Source organism: Nesoenas mayeri (assembly GCF_963082525.1).
Source record: "Nesoenas mayeri genome assembly, chromosome: 5".
Classification (NCBI taxonomy): domain Eukaryota; kingdom Metazoa; phylum Chordata; class Aves; order Columbiformes; family Columbidae; genus Nesoenas; species Nesoenas mayeri.
The window spans coordinates 11,218,340-11,239,557 of record NC_137548.1 but is presented as its reverse complement, the minus strand read 5'-3'; the positions used below and the strand labels follow the sequence as shown (position 1 = coordinate 11,239,557).

The 21,218-nt window shown below is 39.0% G+C and overlaps 1 protein-coding gene across 8 annotated transcripts in view; it reads left to right on the top strand.

Moving 5' to 3' along the window:
• The window catches only part of MARK3 (microtubule affinity regulating kinase 3), a 63,868-nt gene that overhangs the window by 36,480 nt on the left and 6,170 nt on the right, over positions 1-21,218 (top strand). For 2 of the 8 annotated variants that reach the window (XM_080344996.1, XM_080344994.1), the window contains exons 8-16: positions 598-834; positions 926-1,045; positions 1,770-1,869; positions 2,091-2,203; positions 2,968-3,121; positions 4,529-4,746; positions 9,984-10,087; positions 14,772-14,936; positions 15,658-15,915. In XM_080344996.1, coding sequence (XP_080201122.1) covers positions 598-834; positions 926-1,045; positions 1,770-1,869; positions 2,091-2,203; positions 2,968-3,121; positions 4,529-4,746; positions 9,984-10,087; positions 14,772-14,936; positions 15,658-15,915 — 1,469 coding nt within the window. Of the gene's footprint in view, positions 1-597; positions 835-925; positions 1,046-1,769; positions 1,870-2,090; positions 2,204-2,967; positions 3,122-4,528; positions 4,747-9,983; positions 10,088-14,771; positions 14,937-15,657; positions 15,916-18,261; positions 18,289-20,325; positions 20,408-21,218 lie in introns of those variants that run through there. The other 6 variants (XM_080344999.1, XM_080344997.1, XM_080344995.1 and 3 more) reach the window with 5 other exon arrangements.

Below are 21,218 nucleotides of genomic sequence, written 5' to 3'. Positions count from 1 at the left end.
GATTCAAAGCTGATGCAGGTCAGTGTTAGCTGAGAGATCTTTAAAAAAAAGGTAGTTTGATAGAGGTATGACAAGTTTTGGTCTCGAACAGAATGCATTATCGCTTGTGATGATGAAACTGAACTATGGCTTCTTTGTAGCTTGACGTAAAGTGGTATATTCTTTCTTTAAGGATAACTTAAAGAAAAAGACAAAAACCCAGACTTGAAAAAAGTTTGAAGCTTATGTGTATTAGCAGACTTCTGCAAGAATGCCACCTAAAGTATGGATAGTGAGACTATATCTTGTTTTCATCTGAACAGATCAAAAATGTAAGTTATAATAGCTCAGGATGCATTTCTGTGGAGAAAACAGATAGATGGTAATAACACGGTTTTCAAGTAGTATAACAGCTCCCATAGTCTGAAGCCGTTGTACGGAGATTTTCAAAATAGGGGATATGTGAATGATAGACTAAAGCATACCTAGAGACCTTGCAGGAAAGGGCATGTTAGCAGATGTTTCAGCTTTTACCTTTTAAGAATGAGTAAAAACTGACGGTAGGATTTTACATCAAGTATTTTAAGTTCATCTTACAAACCATTCTTTCTCTTCTAGGCTGAAAATCTATTGCTAGACGCAGATATGAACATTAAAATAGCTGACTTTGGTTTTAGCAATGAGTTTACAGTCGGAAATAAACTGGACACCTTTTGTGGCAGCCCACCGTATGCTGCTCCAGAGCTCTTTCAAGGGAAAAAATATGATGGACCTGAAGTAGATGTTTGGAGTTTAGGTGTTATTCTTTATACCCTTGTGAGTGGATCTCTTCCTTTCGATGGACAGAATTTAAAGGTGCGTTTTTGTAAAACACGTTTGGCATGTTTACCTAATGTTTTAAGTGATTTGCTGTTTACAGCTTACTCTCTGTTCTTCTGTTACCAAGGAACTGAGAGAAAGAGTGCTAAGGGGAAAATACAGGATTCCTTTCTACATGTCCACAGACTGTGAAAACCTCCTCAAACGCTTCCTGGTGCTAAACCCAACAAAAAGAGGCACTCTAGAGGTAATGGCACAAATGAGGTGCATCACAAACCTAGACATTATGTTTTGCAAACTGATTTTTTGAGCTGTAACTTAATGTTGTCATACCGTTCCTGAGTAGTTTATTTTGAGTGGGTGGGGGGGGGGTGGGGTTTAACTGAAGCATATGACTATTTGTTAAGATTTTCTTTGCTGGGGTTACAAGACAATGACTCCACAGTTACTTTCAAAATGAGTATGAGACTGCACTGCATATCCACACTTTTCATGATGGTTACCTTGTGGATTCCTGAATTAACAGATGATCCACCAGGGCATTTTCCACATTTTATGATGTGAATTGCAAGTATTAACTGCTAGGTTATGGTGCAGTTGCCTTTTGCCTGCAGCTTGTACTGTCATGGAGGAGAAAGGCCAGAACAATACTGGCTTCCATGGACTTCTATAGTCAAGCTTGGACCTACTGGACTTGGCAGGGTTGTCTGGCTGCTCCTGGTCTGTGTTACATGCTTTTAGCTCTCAGCTGTGTGCTGGAATACAGCTGACTGGGAAGCAGCTCGGCTTGATGTGCATAGCTGATTCTCCTCACTGGAGCGAAAACGAAACTGGGTAGGTGCTGGGGCCTGTTCGGGAAAAGAAAAATGAGAAAAGGCCTTAGTGTTTGGTGAGTGGGGGACTGTTTCTTTCAACAACTCATTTTCTTTCCTGGTAAGTGTGTTGTACTGACAAAACTCTTTCTTTTATAGCAAATTATGAAGGACAGGTGGATCAACGCAGGGCACGAGGAGGATGAACTTAAACCTTTTGTTGAACCAGAACTAGACATCTCGGACCAGAAAAGAATAGGTAATAGAGTATTTTCAGAATATGATAGTATTTCTGTATTTGTTTGCTATTTGGAAAAAGTAACTAACTTTTAATATTGATGTTTCATCAGGCTTATATTCTTGCACTTAATTGTTTTGTTTAGTTCTTTAAATGTTCTGTTGTTTCCCTCAAACTTAAACACTCCACCAACCTAAACAGGAAAGGGTTTTTGTTACTTAAAAGCATGTATTTATTTTTAGATATTATGGTAGGAATGGGATATTCTCAAGAAGAAATTCAAGAATCCCTTAGTAAAATGAAGTATGATGAAATCACAGCCACATACTTACTGCTAGGAAGGAAATCATCTGAGGTAAGTTCCATTCGTACAAATGCAAAGAAACAAAGGAATCGGAAAGTGTCTTTAGTGAAGCTAGAAGCAAAAATTAAGTCAGTAAATATAGGCATTGCATTCTTTCACAAAAGTCCATTACATTAGAAATCACATTATTCTAATAATCAGTGTCAACTGTCTGAATGATGCTGTTTGTTCTCACCTCGATCTGAGTCAGTAAACTCTTGCCTTTAGGCTCCCCAAAACCACCCTGCCTGCTCAGCAGTTACTCCTCTGAAGGGCTTTGTATGCCAGTTACTGTCCTGTCTAGTCAAGTGTGAATGTGCCGGCTGTAAATATTTAAGAGAACCAAGGAGCAGGACTGATCGACCTAAAAAAGTTCTTGCCTTGTAGATTACATTTCCATGTGATCCTGAGAGCGCTCCACATCAGTAAGCTGCTCTTAGTCCTCTGTTAGAGAAGCTGGTGTGGTGGCTTCTACTAAATGTATCCTCTCTTAAAATCTTAGAGGACACTGAAGCCAGAGTACTGAAAGTAGAGCTGGATTTTCTTTATCTAATTGTCCTTTGAGAAGCTGCAAATTCTACTGAGTTTCACTTGGGACAGTTGCACAAGAATCTGAGAGAAGTTCTGGCTTCTAAGCAACTTACTTGTTGTCACAAAATTTCTTATGTACCCAAGCCATCTTCCTTCTGCCTCCCTGTTACTGCTCTCGTAATGTGGTGGGTGTTTCATTTGTTCTGTCTGAACTCCTTGTTTTAATATTCTCATTTGTATTGTAGTTGGATGCAAGTGATTCAAGCTCCAGCAGCAATCTGTCACTTGCCAAAGTTAGGCCAAGTAGCGATCTTAATAATAGCACTGGACAATCTCCTCATCACAAAGTTCAGAGAAGCATATCTTCCAGCCAGAAACAGCGCCGGTACAGCGATCACGGTGAGCAATTCTCATTTTCAGTGTTGCAGAACATAGTGACTTCCACTTCCATTTGGTTTCTGAGTTTGTCTTCATCCCCCAGAAGTAACGAGGACGGCAACAGTGTAGCTCGCAGCATGGTGGTTAAATAATTTACCAAGTAGTTATATTTTTAAAATTGATTTTTTTATAAAGCCTTCAAAAGCACTTCTAGAAGAGCACTGAATACATAAAGTTAATTCTCCTATTCTGCCTTGTGTCGTCCCTTGCATTCCTGACCGTGCTGGGAAAGTCTTGTTACACAAATTGAAGAGAATGTTGCAACCCCATTTTTCATGAAAAGCACAGCACTCCTCCCCCATGCTCTTGTATGTCTTTTCAGCTTTTGTTTTCTTTTGACACTAGTAGGTCAACTTGTGTCTAAAACTTGAAAAAATGTCAGATTGCCAATATTACTTGTTTCCTGTTTCCTGCGGATAGTGTCACTTGATTGTCCTACAGGAATTAAACTTCTAAAGATCTGTGACACAGACAAACTTAGAATTCTTCTGCTTAATGAGTGTACAAGATAGTAGCTTAAGGTTTTCTAAACATGCTCCTGCCCAGACACTAACTGGTAAAAGGAGTCTCTGTTTAGGTCTACTTTTAAATACCTCAAGTGTTTTCAGAGGTTGCTTCCTTTGGATAGTTTCCTGGGATGATGGTTATTGTGTTTTGGGATGCTTTTTAAATATATTTTTATATATAGATGTATTACTAAACTACAAAGTTGATGTGTCTTGGTATATGCTCTTCAGAGGAGCTATAATTGAGACAGGAGAAAAGCTAGTCCTGACATCCCCACAGGTTTTTCCCCATGTCCGGGCACCTATTAAAGCAGCTTGGGACAGTGGGAGGGGCTGCCCCACTCTCAGGTGTTCCTGGGACACCTGAGACAAACCACTGCTAATTCTGGGCTGTTCCAGGCATGCTGGCTGTTAGTACTGCTGCTGGTCCAGGGTTGTGTCACCAGGTACGTGTCTCAAGAGCCTGGTTTTATCAGAAATCGGCTTGAACAGCATGTGCCAGCTTTGTGCTAATGATTGTCTCGTTTGAATGAGTTAGATACTCGTTAAGTGTCTTTAAGATGACTCTAGAGCGTTTTTTCTAGCAAGCCAAACCAGTCTCAGTACTCAAAACACCAAAAGCCTCCACGAAATTTATAATTCTTTCATGGAAGCCAAGTAGTGCCTTCACCTGTTTTTCACAATATTTTACTGTCGTCTGTCTTATTTTTGATGATCTAAATAATTACTTTTTGCAACCCTGATTCCCAGTGTTAATTGTTTTGATTCTCATGTGTGAACACATTTCCATTGTAGTGATAAATAGCTACTGAACTTCTGAGAAGAAAAATCCTTTTCCTGATTCTTTTGTTTGTTTTTTAAGCTGGACCATCCATCCCCTCAGTAGTGGCGTACCCCAAAAGAAGCCAGACTAGTACTACAGACAGTGACCTCAAAGAAGAAGGAATTCAGTCAAGAAAATCCAGCAGTAGTGCTGTTGGAGGGAGAGGAATTGCACCAGCTAGTCCAATGCTTGGAAATGCCAGCAATCCCAATAAGGCTGATATTCCTGAACGTAAGAAAAGTTCGGCTGTTCCTAGTGTAAGTAGAAACACTCATTTATCAAAACCGTGAAATGTTTTTGAGGGGTGAAAAAGTGTTAAATCTGTGATTTATCAGTGGTGCTGATTTTACATTCCATTCATCAAGAGCAAATGTAGGAATCTCGTACTCTTGCCTTCTTTTTCCTCCTGCATCAGTCAGCTACTCAAGTTACCTCTTAATATCCCCGAAGTAGTTAGTACACATTAATAATTAGCACTAACAGCTGTTAGTGAACAGACATAATTTGGGTATTAAAAATCATTTTAAAAAAAAGAAACAAACTGAAGCCGAGGGCTGTCTCCTGAAGTTTTGTGTGAGTTATTTCTGATATCACTAACTACTCTTCTGTGGCCTTTGTACAGAAGAATAAAAACTCTATTATCCCATTTTATATTTTCGTATGTATAAGCAGCCGCCTAGTCTTTGTTCTCAAACAGGCTGTTCCAAGTCATAGCTATGGATAGTAAAATTATCAAAAAAATGTAGCTCTAAGAACTATTCAAAGGTATATCTCAACCTGCATTTAAAAGCAGTGTGCATGGCTTTTGTCCTCGTGGGCTCTCCCTGCCTGCCTCTAAACCTCAGCAACAAAACACACGAAGGTGCATAACCAGTGAGTTTGCAGGGCTGAGCACTAGGCAGTGTACCAAAAAAAAGTCCTTTGTGTGGTTTGACTTTAAGTGGTAGACTCTGTGGTGCTTCCCTCTGAGGCAGAGTTGGAAGTCGGTTCTCATGTAATAACTCTTGAGTCTTGTAACATTTAATTTCTGAAACTTTAGGATTTTGTATTGTGAAAGTTTCTCATTTTCAGAAGAAATAACCTCCCAGTCCTTTATTCAACTTGTAATGGAGTAATTGGGTTTTTTAGACTTATCCCACAAAGCTGTGGTCATACACTCAGCGCCATTACTTAAAGCAAATGAGAACAGAACTTCTGAGCTCACAGCTCTTTGACAGTCTGAGGCAAAAGAAGTAGAATAAGGTTTGCTTATTTGGTTTGCTTTATTTGCTCTGTATTGTCAGTTGGCTCAGTGGCTGATAATGACTTGGCTGGAGGATTTCGGTTAACGAGATTCTTTAGAAAGACGTCTTCTACTGCAGCAGCTGTTATTCATGAAGAAGAACAAGAGCTCATAACTTTGGAGGACCCTTTTCTGATTTTTGTGGTCCCTCACCCTTTCCCTTCTTGATTTTTGTTCAGTCCAGAAACCGTTCATATTTTGTTTCTTCTTACATGGCTGTTTTTAGCTACTGAGTCTTAGAATGGTAAGATAATCAAATCAGTTCTGTCCTACATTGGACTTCACCCGGTATTGTATAATGCCTTATTCAAGAGCTTTGCATCACATTTACAACATATTTTACATTTAGTATCTTTAGTATTTTGATCTGCTATTCTACACCACTCCCAAATTCTGGAGTTTTCTTCCAGTATCTTGTTTCAAATTCAGCTCATAACTGTAGGATACTTTTCTGATTCAGTGCTCAGCTGATCCAAGTGATCTCTTACAAGCAGTGCTACAAGGTGTTGAACATGGACTCGGACTTACGATGTCACTCAATTAGTGTTTAAAATTGTCTTTGTTTGTAGCTCTTTATGTCAGACTATGCAAGTGCTCTTTTCCCTCTCCTTGCTAGAGATGAGTCTCTTGCCTTCTGGCTGCTGAGGATGGAGGGAAGCATGGACTTTTTAAACAATTCTTGGAACTGATTAGAGAGTGTTATTTCTCACAGTATTGGCTTGCATCTAGAAGGAAAAAAAGGATGTTGGAGTTACCATATTGTCCTGAAGCTGAAAAAAGTTTTAGGTATAGAGAGTTTGTGAGCACTGAGCACTTAAGCCCAAAAATCAGTAATATGATGAGAAAATCACTGAAGAATCAGAAAAATATTGTTTAAAAGCAATTATGACTTTGACAGGCAGAGCGAAAGTAGTAGAACTGGTCCTTGCTGGAGAGCATTAGTCAGTTGTGTGCTGCTCTTATTAAATAACAAAGCTTACAAGCATGCACTTAAGGACAAGAGTAGTGCTTGTACAGCAGATGGCTCAGTCTGGGGTTGGAGTAAGGGGCTCCAAGCTGTACTTCTAAAGTTGGCAGAGTGTTTAAACTCTTACAAACTAAATAGTTTTGCAAGCTGAACAAGTGCACAAAAAGCTTCAGGTTCATTGGACAAATACCAAATTAATAAAGGAAACAGACTACAGCAACTAACAGCTCCTCGTTTTAATAACTCTTGTTTATTACTCCCAGCTTTAGATTTTCCCTCAATGCTTGGAACAAGGCTGCCCTAGAGCCCTTAGTATAGCTTTAGGAAAACTGGAAGAGGAGAATAGATGGTATGTTTGAAAAATCATTTAGGACTAAAAAACATTCTAGTACTCCTAAGTAAATAGATTGGTTCTTTATTGTAAGTCAGAAGCTGATTTTTTTAAGTTTTTAATTTGTTTTCGCCTTGGTGTCTCTTAACATGAAACAGCCTGCCTGAGCAATGGGCGCAAGGCTCTCTAGGAAAAGGGGACTCTGTACCACAGATTCATGCTTTCTGCTGTGACTGGACCTTGTGCACGTGCTCAGAAGTCTCAACATGTGCTTTTACAGTGTCAACACCTCTTGCAAAGGCGACAGGCAACACTACGAGGATGAACTTTCGCCACTAACCCTGACGCTAGGGGCTGCCGCTCCATCAGGAGTGTGGTGCTGCTGGCACCAGTTTCAGGCTTCCTGTGCTGTGCACTTTTATCACGTCCAGAGATTAGTTGTCTGTAGACTGGCTCAACAAATATGTTGTAGCTGAAGAACTTCCGTGATGAATCATGAAAGGTTGTATACTAAAAAGTGTGAAGGCCCCAATACCATTTTCTTGCTAAAACTGAAATTTGAAAGCTTGAAATGCTTAAATCTCCTCCTGCGACCTCTGAAATCTGAGCAGAACACAACAATATGTACTGATCCTTCTGTCTTTGCATTCCAGAAAGAGCTGGAAAGGTGCATGTTTAGCGTCCTCTGATTTCAGATATGAATATCAAACCTTGTCCACTCCCAAACCTGAAAATGCAGAGTCTTTCAAGTTCGATCCAGCACAGAGATTGCTGTCTTGTCTTTCGAGATGCACAACATCACAGTACATTTTAATGTTATGTGATGTCTTCTCAAGGGAAACAGATAGTTAAGGAAGCCACCCATTATTCTGCATATTTCCCACTAGGAAAACACTGTCAGATATTCTAGGTGTTTCATTCTCTAATATGTTCAGTAAGACAGATCAAAGTGATATGCAAATATTAGTATATGATAACTTCAGTGTACCATTGGTTTGAGAGGGCTCCACATAGTGGCTTGTACAGCGTGACCTCTCTAGAACATGTAAACAAAACTTCACGTGAGGTTCAGTGTTTCATTGCTTGCAAGTTTAGTAAAGAGAGGGGAGTTTTAACAATGACAAGTGTCAGAGGAAAGTAGAAAAATCAACGTGGATTTTTCTTTAAATAAATAAACGGATTTGTAGACAAGGGATGTGTAGGGAATAAAGTGCACGGGAAGGGCCAGGAGGTCTGCTGCTGCTGTTTGGCACATACCTGTCCCCAAGGAATACCCAGCGGAGAATACTTGAGAACTCTTGAGACAACTACATACATCTTATGATTTAATTAATAGTTCTACTAATCTAAAATACTCTTGATGCTCTTTGTACTTTTTAACTTCAGGAGGTTGCACAGTTTGTGCTTTAATTTTATTTTGTACATTCACGTAAAGAGGCACAACAGATCAGCAGCCTTTTAAACAGGCAAGGCAGCTTCATTGTTAGATCTGCAGCTCTGGGATTGCACTTCTTGAGACTCCCTGTATAGCAAATATTTTGCCTTAAGGCACTGGAGGAACTTTTGCTGGTTATTGAGAATGCTCCACTTTTAACAGTTTTATTTCAGGTTCGGAAACCAAAAAGGTTTGGCTACTCTCCTTTTGTGCTTGAACTAGTTTTTCCTTTCTTTTCTTTTATCCTTCTTCCCATGATTCTCAAGCGTGACCGTTTATGTGAAACCTTTTCTTAATGCTATTTTAAAAATCCGCTGAATTTCCCTTGTCTATCATAGCAGTAATTCTTCAAAGAGCTCCACAAGGTTAGTTGAGCATGAAGTCCCCTGCCTGATTCTTAGTGGCCATCCTTACTCAACATGTGCTTCTCCAGGTGCTGACCAGTCATTCCCTTAAGCTGGCCTCCTCCAAGACTTTCCCCAGCAGTGATGTTTGAAGTTAATAGCCTATTCTGCTTCCTGCTTTGCCCCGTGATCCTTTTCTTTACAGAAATTTTTTAAAGGTTTTTTCCACTTTCCAACCATATGCAGTTTCCTGTGTTATGTTCTTGGGGTGGGGAGAAAAAATATACGGCTTGCCGGCTTTTACTTTCTCTACAACCTAGGGGTGCATGTTTATCTGGACCACCATGCTTTTCCTACAGTAATTGCATCTAACTATTTATAATTCTGTTATCTGTGAATTACCTAGCTTCTCAGTCGTTCCTGGAAAATTGACCGCCAACTTGGGCATATCTCCACCCTCTTTCTCTGTAAAGACAGAGGCAAAGTAATTCTATTTCTTTTCTCCCCTCTAAAGTAAGGTCTGTAGTTTAAGTTCCCCTGGTTCTCTTGTCCTCAATGTATTATGCTTGTATTTAAATATATATTTTTTTTGAAATGTCTTATTGAAAGTCTCTGCGATTTGTCTCTTTAATTTAACTTACTCTTCCCTGTTTTTAAAACTTGTCTAGTGTTTTATAGTATTTTAATATTTAATATCCATGTTTACCTTCCCACGGAATTTTACCACATTTGTCTCAAGTCTTTGCTTTTCCTATCTTGTTTAAGGGTATGATTTTACTTAAAGGAAAATGCTACAATCTACAAGTGGTAAAGTATTTCAAAAGCAGGCTGTAAAGACATAGGCTATCCATGCTGAGAATTTGCAATTCAGAACATTGGTAATTAAAAACTTTAAGCTATATTACTTTTGATCCATCAACGTGAAATACAAAACAACTTGTTAGAATATTTTTTTTTTTTATTGCATTACTCCTTAAAAATACTCGAAAGGGTTTGTATATTAACTTATTTAATTATTGTAAGTCTTATAACTGTGTAGAACGAGCATGAAGTAAAACAGCATCCAGTTATATGTAGATATAACCCCAGAAAAGCCTTTTGTGAGGAATAACAAGCCTGTGTTTTTTAATTGTAGAATAATACTGCCCCCGGAGCAATGACACGACGCAACACATATGTTTGTAGTGAAAGAACCACTGCTGATAGGCATTCAGTGATACAAAATGGCAAGGAGAACAGGTACATGAAATGTCTTCCTATGGTGTGTGTCCCTTGTCTTCACATTTCCAAAGAACTGTAGTGCCTCATTTAAAAATCAGTAACGTTCTAGTGTAATTCTTAAAGAAAGGTGAGTACAGATCTTTGGTTATGCAGCACCAGTAAGTATGTTGTGTTGTTTTGATTTGTTCTCTATGCCTAATTCATGCAATCTTTATACTTAGAATGTAAAAGGAAGATCCTAATTTCTGGTTTAATACGTCGTATTTGTACAACGTTCACCTTCAATCAGTTGTTAATGCCTGTGGCCAAACAACATATGCTTGCAGAAGAGGCTTGGTTAGTGTGATACTATGAAGTCCATCTCTCTTGGGCCATTTTCTCTTTACATTTCACTCTAAACTGTACTTTGGGTTTATTTGGAATACCACTTTTTCTACAAAGTCTCAGGGAGAAAGCAACTTTTTTCTGAGCAAAGGTGAAACAGTGATAGGCCATTGTCTTGGACTAATAATGTTCCTTATTGCCATTCTTGTAGTCTTAAGGCACTGGAGGAACTTTTCCCAACATTAACACAACTCATTTTGAGAAGGGGGAAGCACTAATATCTCCACATTCTAAGTGAAAACAGGTTTTCTCTTGCTTTGCTGAAGGAAAGCCTGACTGGAGCATGCAGTGGAATTGGAGTTGACCAGCTCGTGTGTTAGCACCATAGCCACATCTAGTGCCAGCTTCCCTGTGAGCCCAGGACTGAGGAGAGCTGTAGAAAATAAATATAACAGTCAACGCAGACATTAGGTACAGAGTAACACTGGTGAAGGATAGCACCGTATTTCCCGGATGGCTGAGGTGTTTTAAGCTCCACTTAACTGTGCTTCACAGAATTTTACTGGTCTCAGAAGCTGGTAGCAGTTAAGTAGTTGATCATTGCCGGGAGAGTGCCCAGATAGCTGGTACTTAATAAAAAGGCTTAGACTTGGAGGAAGGTGTACCTCTGTCCTACTCTTCCCAATTTTCTCTACCCCCTTCTAACTTTGTGATAAATTGTAAAAGGTGGGAATAAAATACTTCTAACTGGTTTTGAAGTTGGTGAAAGATCTGCCCTTTTTTTTGCACAGAATTTTTCCCCTTCCTTTCAGCAGTTTATAAGGAAGAGTGGTGAAATCGTGATGTTGAATGGAAAGTCATGTCTGTCCCTTGTTTGACTCCTGGAGCCTAGGGATAAAGAACATGATGTTGACCCTGTCTCTTCCTCCTAGCTTTCTGCAAACTGAAAGTGATTAAGGAAAAAGTCAAGTATAAGTTTGAAGAATGCCAAAAGTCTAGCCAGCCAGTCAGCTGTCCTGTGAAGTACAGAGTAGCTGTTTGGTACTGTCTCTTAGTGTGTCTGTCTCAGCCTTCATTGCTTAGTCCTTGTTAATGTTACCAAGTTTGTTTAGATTAAATCCCACCATCCATTCTTTGATTTGATATGTTAATAGTTTGTTTTTTTTTTTTTTTATTTCCAAACTCTCTTTGAAAAATGAATCTTTCTGTCCAAAATAGTTTTGATCAGATTTGAGTACTTGATTTCTTGGTGCAACGTTTCTGTTCATCTTTAAGCTAATATATTTGCAAGATCTTGTCTACAATTTCTTTATTAAATTTTTAAAAGCTATGAGATATTGTTTACTAGGAATGCTTGAGATTCAGATGTTCCCTTAATTTAGGAGTAACTTCATACTCGTAAAGAGCTGTCTTTTGAAGTTGTGGCTTTTTTTCCCAGCTTTGAGTTTCTCAGCAAACTGCCATTTTTTGGATTTGTCACGTTTTGGCAGTCAGCTCAAACTTAGCATTGAGTAGTACTTGGCAACTACATTAATTCTGTTCTATATCCATAGTTGGTTATCCTTATGTAATTTACTTTTTATTGTCAATATCGTATCCAAATATCATTTGCCTCTCCTGCAAACTTTAGCCCTATTTAGGTCAACCAAAATGTCTGAGCACTTATATTTTCAGTGTCAGGGAAAAAAAAAAAAACTTTATAGCTTTGTCATGTATTTTTAATTAGTACTTTTGTTGCTCTTTGTAGAGGGTTAAAATGAGAAAAGATAATGAGAATGTATTGCTAATTGTTTTACAGTTGGAGACTTTTCATTGTCTGAAGTTCTTCAACAGTAAAGTGCACATTCATTTTGGCATAGTTTCAGAATTACTGTGATTTGGCACAGAATTCAGAATTTATGTCTGAATATATTTTGTTGCTGTAACTGGGCAAAGGCTTGACTGGTCACATGAAATGCAGGGACCTTTAATGCAGGCTGAATCAACATATGGCTGTTGATGGGACTGGCTCTTCAGAATGAATTCTGCTGCCTTCAGGTGTTTCTGTAGTATCTCTAATATTACTGTACTCTCAGGTTTGCAGAAAGTAACTTTAGAAACTTGCTTCATTGTATGAACCCAAGGTTTTGTTAAAAATGCTTTTGGAACGTCTGTTGGTGGCAGATGCAAAAGGCAAGAGTGATTGCTGTAAATGATTTGTTGCAGATTGGATTTTAGATTTTCCACATCCAGTCAGATACTGACTGTGGCCCAGTGCAAACGTGGGAGACTTGCCTTGAAAGGCAAGATGTACGCATTTAAAGTCTCTGCTCTTTCTGTAGAGGAAGCGTTAACATGTTGCTTGTTCTGTTTTTATCTTGCACACTGAATTCTGAGAAGGCCTTATTTCTGAAGGTACGGGAACTCCGAAGAATCAATAGCTACGAGGCTTGCTGCTGGAGAAAGCAGCTTTGCAGAGCCGGTGCCAGACTGGTCGAAACAAAGGGGTTTTAGGTCTCACATCCCAACTTTAACACATTGTGTGGCTGACACAGGCATTCTGCTGGAGATGGCTCTGGCTTTCCTCCAAAGCCTGATCATTAATTAACGCACTTGGGGACTCATAAAACACTCTTCATAATGATAGGCAATTGCTTTAAATCATTTGTAGCACAAATGATTTACAGCAGCCTCAGATTTGTAATAAGACTTGGCACTAATTGGTGGATGTTAGCTCACAGTTTCTGTGTTCCCAGGCTAGTAATGCAAGGAAGCTGATTTCTAGCAAAGCTTCAGAGGAAGAGATATAAATGCTTTAATATGAGCTGTAGTACCATATTGCTACCATTAGCTATGACATCTTTGGAGGCAAGTGACTAAATAAAACTTGAGTCCATTGTGTTGTAAAACTAGATTCTTTCTCCTTTATCTCTACAACAAATTGAGAGGAAAGGAGCTAGAAGTGCTTGCGAAGCTACTGACCAATTATTTGGGGATTACTTGACTTCAGGATATTGCTTTCAAGATGAATCTTCATTACTGTATGATTTCTTTATACCCTGGGGTAATGCAAACGCTGGGCTGTGTTGCAGCCTTCCTTGTAGCGGTGTTTGTAGTCGGCATCCTGCTGGATTCAGCATTGTGAAGAGATGCGTGCGTGACTCGGCTGAAGTTTTCTACATTCTGAAAAGTTAACAACAAAGCAAAAAGAAGTAGATTTCACTAACTGTTTTAGCCAGCAGCTCTGATGCCTGAGCTGTGGGGTGTTTGCTAATAGTGCTTCAGGAGCTAAGCCTGAGAATGGGTCAGCTAATACTTGTAGCTGGACCAGCGTTCTCCTCTGCAAATTCTGACATACCAGAGATAACAGGACTTGAATTTCAGTATGTGTAACCATGAAGTAACTTGAAATTGACAATTACTGATTTCTTAACCTTGAACAATATTTCTGAATTGCAATTGCCTCACTTTTAAAGCAAACCTAAGATGAATGGCATGTGGTGTAGCCTGAAAGGCCCGATACATCTCGAGCCTCTCAGTTTTCTCCCGTCCTTACTGTTACTAAGCAATGTGAAGGCTACAAAGAGTATTTTGGCCCAAAGAAAGAAAAAGATTTCATGCTCATATTTTAACCTATTATACAGCTGGCAGTTACTGCCATTCTGCTATGAAATCACCTTCCTTCAAAGCCTGAATGGTCATTCGGAGAATTTGAGGTTTATGGCTAAGCCATACGAGATGCTCTTCAACAGTCATACCTCCTTCTTCAGAGAACACTTGAGTGTTATTCGTTGCCTCCTACTAGTACAGGTTGATTAATAGTCACCTTTTAGTTTGGGCCTCTCTGGGCTTGTTAAAGATCATACGATGTTGGTTTTGATTGTGCCTGTGAAGTTCTCCAGTTATCAGATGTAGATTGAGATTTGACAGCTTGCCCAACTTACACTGATTTTCTTTAACACAGATACATTCTGAAAACAAAGTGTTTCACTGCAATAATGGAGCTATCATCAGTCTTTTGGAAAGTGCAGTTGGTGCTTTTTTAATGCATTTTTAAATGTTAAGATCAGTACAAGTTACATGAGTGCTTTATACTAGTGCTTTGGCACAGAACACTGAGTTATTCAGGTTCTGTATGTCAGGGGAGGGTATCACCGCAAACTAATGCTAATGGTAAGAGAATGATTACTTCATAGATGTCAAGTGCTATAGTAAAGATGCTTTTTAAGGGGAGAGTAGGGTAGTTACTGCTGTTTACATAGAAGAAGGCTTTTAGACTTCGTGTTTTTGATAAATCAGTTAATAGAAGGAAAAGTTTGCTTTTTTTCTATGCAGCAGTTTGTTGTTGGTCCATCATGCTCTTCTTTCTGCCTCTGCCTGAACCCAAACCCCCTCACAGCCTGACAGAAATGTTCGCTTACGCAGCTAGCCCTGCTTCAGTTTGTACCACATCCTTCTCCAGTGTTCGGCTGCGACATCAGAAGTCGATGTCCATGTCAGCCTCTGTGCACACGAAGATGATGTTGCCTCCAATAGACAATGGCGCAGATAACTTCAGGCCTATGTAAGAACCTGAAATCGTTGTGACACTAACTTATACCCACTGCTTCTTAACTTTGTGCTGTGGAATTTTAGTCCTAGATTGTTCTAGTATATATCGCCCACAAGATGTGTGTTTCCTCATATTTTTTTTTGTCATGTTTACATTTGTCTTGTGGTGTGTCAGGCTGTCTGTGACATAATCCTGCAATAATGAAGCTTAATTTTTTTCCTGGTGTTAGGACTATTGGACATTCCCTATTGTCGAAGTTTGGGAGACTTTAACTGTGTCCTGAAGGACCTCACTACTTGGAGCAGTTCACTTGTTGAGAATTTGGTGTAGGATACTTTCAAATTAGCAAGATTTTCAGAGATGTATATCTAGAATGTGGAGGGAGAGACACTAAAGTTACCTATTGCTTCTCTTTCCTGGAAGGAAACTTTACTCATCTATTCTTTTATCAGTCTTCTGAGCGAAACATGCCTAGAGTATCTGGTCTTTTCCAGGATATTCCCGTTGCATTGTTCTGCCTATGTAGGTTTCTGTTTCGGCAGCCTTTTAATCCTAACTTCTTACAAGTTTTGATTCCATATGGTGCTGTAATAATGTTGATATTTCCAACTCTGGCCTATATAAAATTGTCTGCTTATGCTTTACTGTAAAACGTAGCGTTTTGTGTTTCCTGCAGAACTGTAGTGCTCCCGTAAAGAAGTTCTAGCGTTGTTTTTTTTGTTTTCCGCTCTAGCGCTATTCCCGATCAAAGAACTCCCGTTGCTTCAACTCACAGCATTAGCAGTGCCACCACACCTGATCGTATTCGTTTCCCCAGAGGAACAGCCAGCCGGAGCACGTTCCACGGCCAGCTCCGAGAGCGACGCACCGCCACCTACAACGGACCCCCGGCCTCCCCCAGTCTGTCCCATGAAGCAACACCACTCTCACAGACTCGAACCAGGGGTTCCACTAATCTGTTTAGTAAACTAACTTCAAAACTAACGAGAAGGTAAGCCTCTGAAAATGGTAACGCGGTGTTTCCTTTTTGTCGAGTAGTAGAAATACCTAGTAGTTCATTGCTTAGGTGATTTTGTCCACATTCTCTGATTAATGGCTTAACAATTTCTGCAACTCAAAATGCACTGGCTTATTTTTTTCGTAATTCTTTTTGGTTACAGAAGCCATTTGTTTTTAGCAGTTGAATCAAATGGGATAAAAAGTGGGACACCTTAGTCTATACTGTTTCTTCTGTGCTCTTCATCCTCACGTCTGAGGTACAAATGCTGCAGAGCTGAAACATTTCAGCCTAGTTCAAAAGCAGCTCACTCTGACTGCACGGTCTGTCAGCAGACAGCATAAACTAGGATCCCAGTCTTAATATTTAATGCAGCGTTAGAAGCTCAGGTTGTGTTTCTCAATCACTTAGGTGATCAGTGTTTCCAGAATAATCTTACTGGTAACACACAAATAGAAGTATCACAGGTGAAAGGGTAGGGGCAGTAGACAAAAGCTTGTTTTGGCAGTAGTGCTGGCATACGTCATTTTAAAATAATGGCAGTGCTATGGTTTCAGTCTGGGCAAGAGTCTGGTCAAACCTTGGAAAACTTACTCCTGTTTTGACCCTCAGTTCATGTGTGGATTCTGGTTTTGGTGTGAAGGTATGTTGATCTAGCCAAAGCCTAGTTTAGGCAGATGTTGTTCCTGCATTAACAGGTTTTTTTTCCAATTGGACTTCTAGTTCCAAATTCATGTATGATTTAAGTTAGTTCCTACAAACATAAGATTGAAAACCACCTGTTTGCCTTCTATATTTCAAACCTGTCAGTTCACATACCACACGCTTCAGACCACTGCGATATCCGCAACTTATGTTTGCAGAAGTGAGCGTTTGTTTATCTTTGCCCTAAGATAATCTCCATCCTTTATTACCCTCCTCAGCATGTGAATTTTTTTTTTTAATATATCATTCTGATCTTGGCCTGCTCGCTTTTGTTCTAGGCTTATATCACATCAGCACAAGCCGTTTCCTTCCTGTCTGTTCTGTGACTGTACGTGCCTCCCTCTCATCATCAGAGTATCCCCTTCCTACAAAACAATGCTAAACCGAACTCCAGGTTTTCACAACTGGCTGATTTCAATTTAGAGAGCGAATTTCTTTTAAAATCTAGAAGTGAAAAATGAAAAAGTGACAGCTTAGCCTTTGGTAAATATTTTACCCTGCTCAGCTCTCTGTCAGCTAACACTTCCTGGGAAATACTGTGCTTTATGAAATACTTTTGTTGTTGTTGTTCCTTTTCTGTTGCGAGATAAAAGATTGATTTAATTTTTATTTTTTTTTTAAGAATTAAATCATCTGCTTTTTGTCAAGTGAAGTCTACTGAGACACATCCTTTTGGCACATCTTTCTTTCTGTACTTTTGTTTGCAATATCCTTACTTCATTTTCCATCTGACTTTCCAAATGTGGATGCTCAAACTGTGGACATGCAAGCTTTTCACTCAGTTGTTAAGGCACCATTCGAACTTGTCTCATTACCTCTGAGTTTCAGCTTTTGCAGTGTAGTGTGGTTTTCTTGAAGAAGTTTTTCCCCACTACTTTTGACAGTAGTTTAAATTCCATCTGGACTTGATTAAATCACATGCAGCAGTGACACAATAGCACTGTTACAGATGGTGAAGTTTGCACTTGTAGGAGCTCTTACAGCTGGGGCTCTGTTACACTGGGTGCTGTACAAGTTACCAAGGAGGTGACTAATGCCATCAAAGGACACAGTTATGTTTCTTCTCTTTAAATCAATTTTTATAAAACCAACTGTTAATTTATTTTACCATTCTCTATGGGGATAAGAATCCTTTTGATTATGAACTACTTATATTATGGTGTAGGCAGTTTTACAGCTTCTGCCACAAAACTAACTAAATATTTAAGGCGATTTTTGGCACAACACGACTGACCTAATATTATGAAGGAAGAAACCTAACTCTAGAGATACTAAAGATCTAATTATACTAGAGTTACTGATATTTTGCTATTTCAAATACAGTAAGAAAATCCAAACATGTTTTTATGTGACCTTGCAGATTGATTTTTCAAGTGTTTTGACATCAGTGTGTCTTTTAATTCGTAAAAACTACTGGTGGCCTATTTCCCAGAATAATTGAGTTTGGAAGTAGCAATGCTAAGAGGTTGACTCTTCAGACCCTAAATCATCTGCCTGATCTCAGAATGTATTGAAGTGTAATTTCATTGTGCATTTTAAAGGAAAACTTTTTGCATGTTTCACTCTAAATGGCTTTTTAAATTTATTTTGTACAAAACTTTTTGTTAATTATTATTTTGGCTTAATTTCTTTTAGAAACATGTCATTCAGGTTTATCAAAAGGTAGGATTTATTTATATTTAAAAAAAAGTGGCTCCTGCAATTAACAAAAGATTTGGCTTTCTAGCCTTGATTTTTCTGAAAACTAAACTTTCTGCTGAGAACTAAATACTTTCTTTTCTTGAGAGGAAAGCATAGAATAAATCCATTAACTCATGATGATACTTAAGAATCTGTGGCACCTGTATAACAAGATGCTAAGCATGCCTTGTGAATTCTTCTTTCTTTGATAGAGTTGGTAGTACCAAAGTAATTCTGTTCTCTGTACTAATACACTTAGCATGCTTATGTTTGAAGAATGAGGTGTTTGATAACAATGATGAAAGTATAAACAAAACATAAGGTTACGAGCAAATAAAGGTAAGTGACGCTAAGTTTACATTCTTTATTTCTGTTTTATGATATTTTACTTAAAAAATCAGTTTGAACAGTTGTCTGCAGTTGATTCAATTGACAGCAAACTCAACACAATTGTGAATCTAACAGTTTTATATGGACGACTGAATGAAGATGCAGTGGCTGTGTATATTAAAATGGGATGCATTTGCTGAAGTGGGTTGCAGTTGAAATACAAATACAGCACTTTAGTTGTAAATACAAAGTATAACATCTATGTGAATTGGTTAAGAAAAGGGAAAAGCTCAGAAGTCTGATTCACATTTCAAGCCCAAAGACTAAATTCAGTTTTAAAATGTGGGAACAAATCAACCTGCTATATTATACATCTTGTAAATCCATTAGGATTCATGGAAGTTGGTTGTACAATTTTGATCCACGGGTAAATTTTCTAGTAGAATTTTATAATACTCTGTTTAGTTGTTTCATATCTTGAAGCTTCTTAAAGGGCTGTCTTTTCAGTTTCCAGCTATTGATAACAAATGAGGAGACAGGGCAAATATACAGACATCGGTCTTAACTTCCAAATGCAAGGCTGTGCATGTGATGGTAATTTGAAGTTCGTCAGATCAGTTTAAGGAAATACTTCGATTAGGGAGATCTGAGATATGTAAATTGCTGCCTAAATTTGGGGTTGTTCTCTACAGCCTGAGTCTGAAGCTACCTCACCCACTGAAATTAGTAAATTCTATGTACATGTGATAATTAGAGCTCTTCCAAACATGGAAGTTTAGAACTGGTGCTGGTTGGGTTGGCTGGCATTGTCACAGCCGACTGGGGAGAAGGAGCATGCACCAAACTGCTCATTGAGGAAAGAGACCATCCAGCACAGCGTGTGGGTGTCACTGAGCAGCGGCAATAGTTTTAACCCCTTGTGCACCATGGGCTGTGGGGTGTGGTAGGGAGCTTTTGTCTCCCTGTAGTCATGTTGCTTTTAAAACAAAGGATTTTGATCTGTGCAACATCCACAGCTGGATGCATATACGTTTGTTACACTGCTGCTCTGAAGAAACATGGAAACATAATTTTCAAATCATTTTTTCCATTTTCTTTTGACTTGAGACCAGGAATCTTAGGCTATTGTGGAATTAGCTGCTACAGCTTCAATGAATCTGTCTTTCGAATAAGAGATCTCCAAAGCCTTATACCACCTGCACAGGACCACACTGTGCTTTTAAAATTCTGGTTGAAGTGCACATGGTGTCCATCCATACCTGGTCTGTATGTAGGTACAAAATCAAACTGAAAACGTTGGGGATTTTGGCAGTTTCTTCTCACTTCATATGCTATGAATCTTACCTAAGCTCAGTGTCCTTTATAGTGAAAGCACTACTGTAACCCAGTAGTGCATATATACAGTACTGCAACAGCATTCTAGAGGGCCGAACAAAAGTAGATAATCAGTCACTCCTTTTTTAAGGTACTGAGTTCTAATATTGTGCTCAGTACACAGAGGTATAATATATGTGTGTGTGCGTATATATATGTGTGTGTGTGCGTGTGTGTACATATATATATATATATATACACACATATATAAAAACTTGTACCATGCACTGTCCTTGCCAACCTGCATATTGTGGAAGTCTAACTTTTTTTTTCTGACAGCAAAAATCACTTTCTATGTTCTGGATTTTATTGCAGCACCTTTTCTCCATTTTAGCGTCTTGCACTTTTTGCTGCTTTTCCGTATCTTTCTAGACAGTTTTCTTTGTATTTACTTGGTTATTTAACACAGAGTGTACAAAGATGTAAAGAACAAAAAACACAGCATAACTCAGGACACAGATGTATGGAAACATTTTTGAAAGCCTTTCAGAAACCGTAAAGGAGAGTGCATAGGCATTGCGTGATAAATGAGAACATAACTTTCCTATATATTTGTGCCATTCAAACGACCAAGGAGCATCTTGGTCCATAAAATAAATTTATGTAAAACTGCAAGCAAAAGCAGAAAATTTGGAGCATAAAGAAGCGATTTGTGGTTCCTGCAAAAGTGACTCTTGTGTCAGCAATGAGGAGGCCTCAGGGCTGCATCTGACTTGCAAACCCACCGCAACAATACTGACAGGAGAGTGAGTGCCTGGTCCCAAAGCCCCAGTGCTGGAGAACTGGACCATAACCGTGTCCTGCGTGACGAGAGGAGCACCAGAGAGACCAGCCCAGCTCTTCAGAGCTCGGCATGGTGGGTCATGTCACCAACCACAGTTCCTCACACTAAATGGATGCACGTCTGATGCATAGAAACACTGAACAAAGTAAGGATTTTCTATATTTCAAAGTGGAAGGTATTTTGTAAATAGTGACCTTCCTTAGATTCAGAGTACAGTGGTTTACAAACTGAACCGTTCAGCTTAATTTCAACCTAAAAAGGGTCTGAGAACATCATCAGGGAAAAATCCACCCTGACTTTTCTGGACAGATTCCAGTAATAGTGAGAGTATTCACTGTTGGCGACACTGGTTATGCTCCTGTTTTCTACAACCTTTGGCAAGTTTAAAAAAAGAAAAAAACCCGTAAATGCTTGCAGCTCTTAA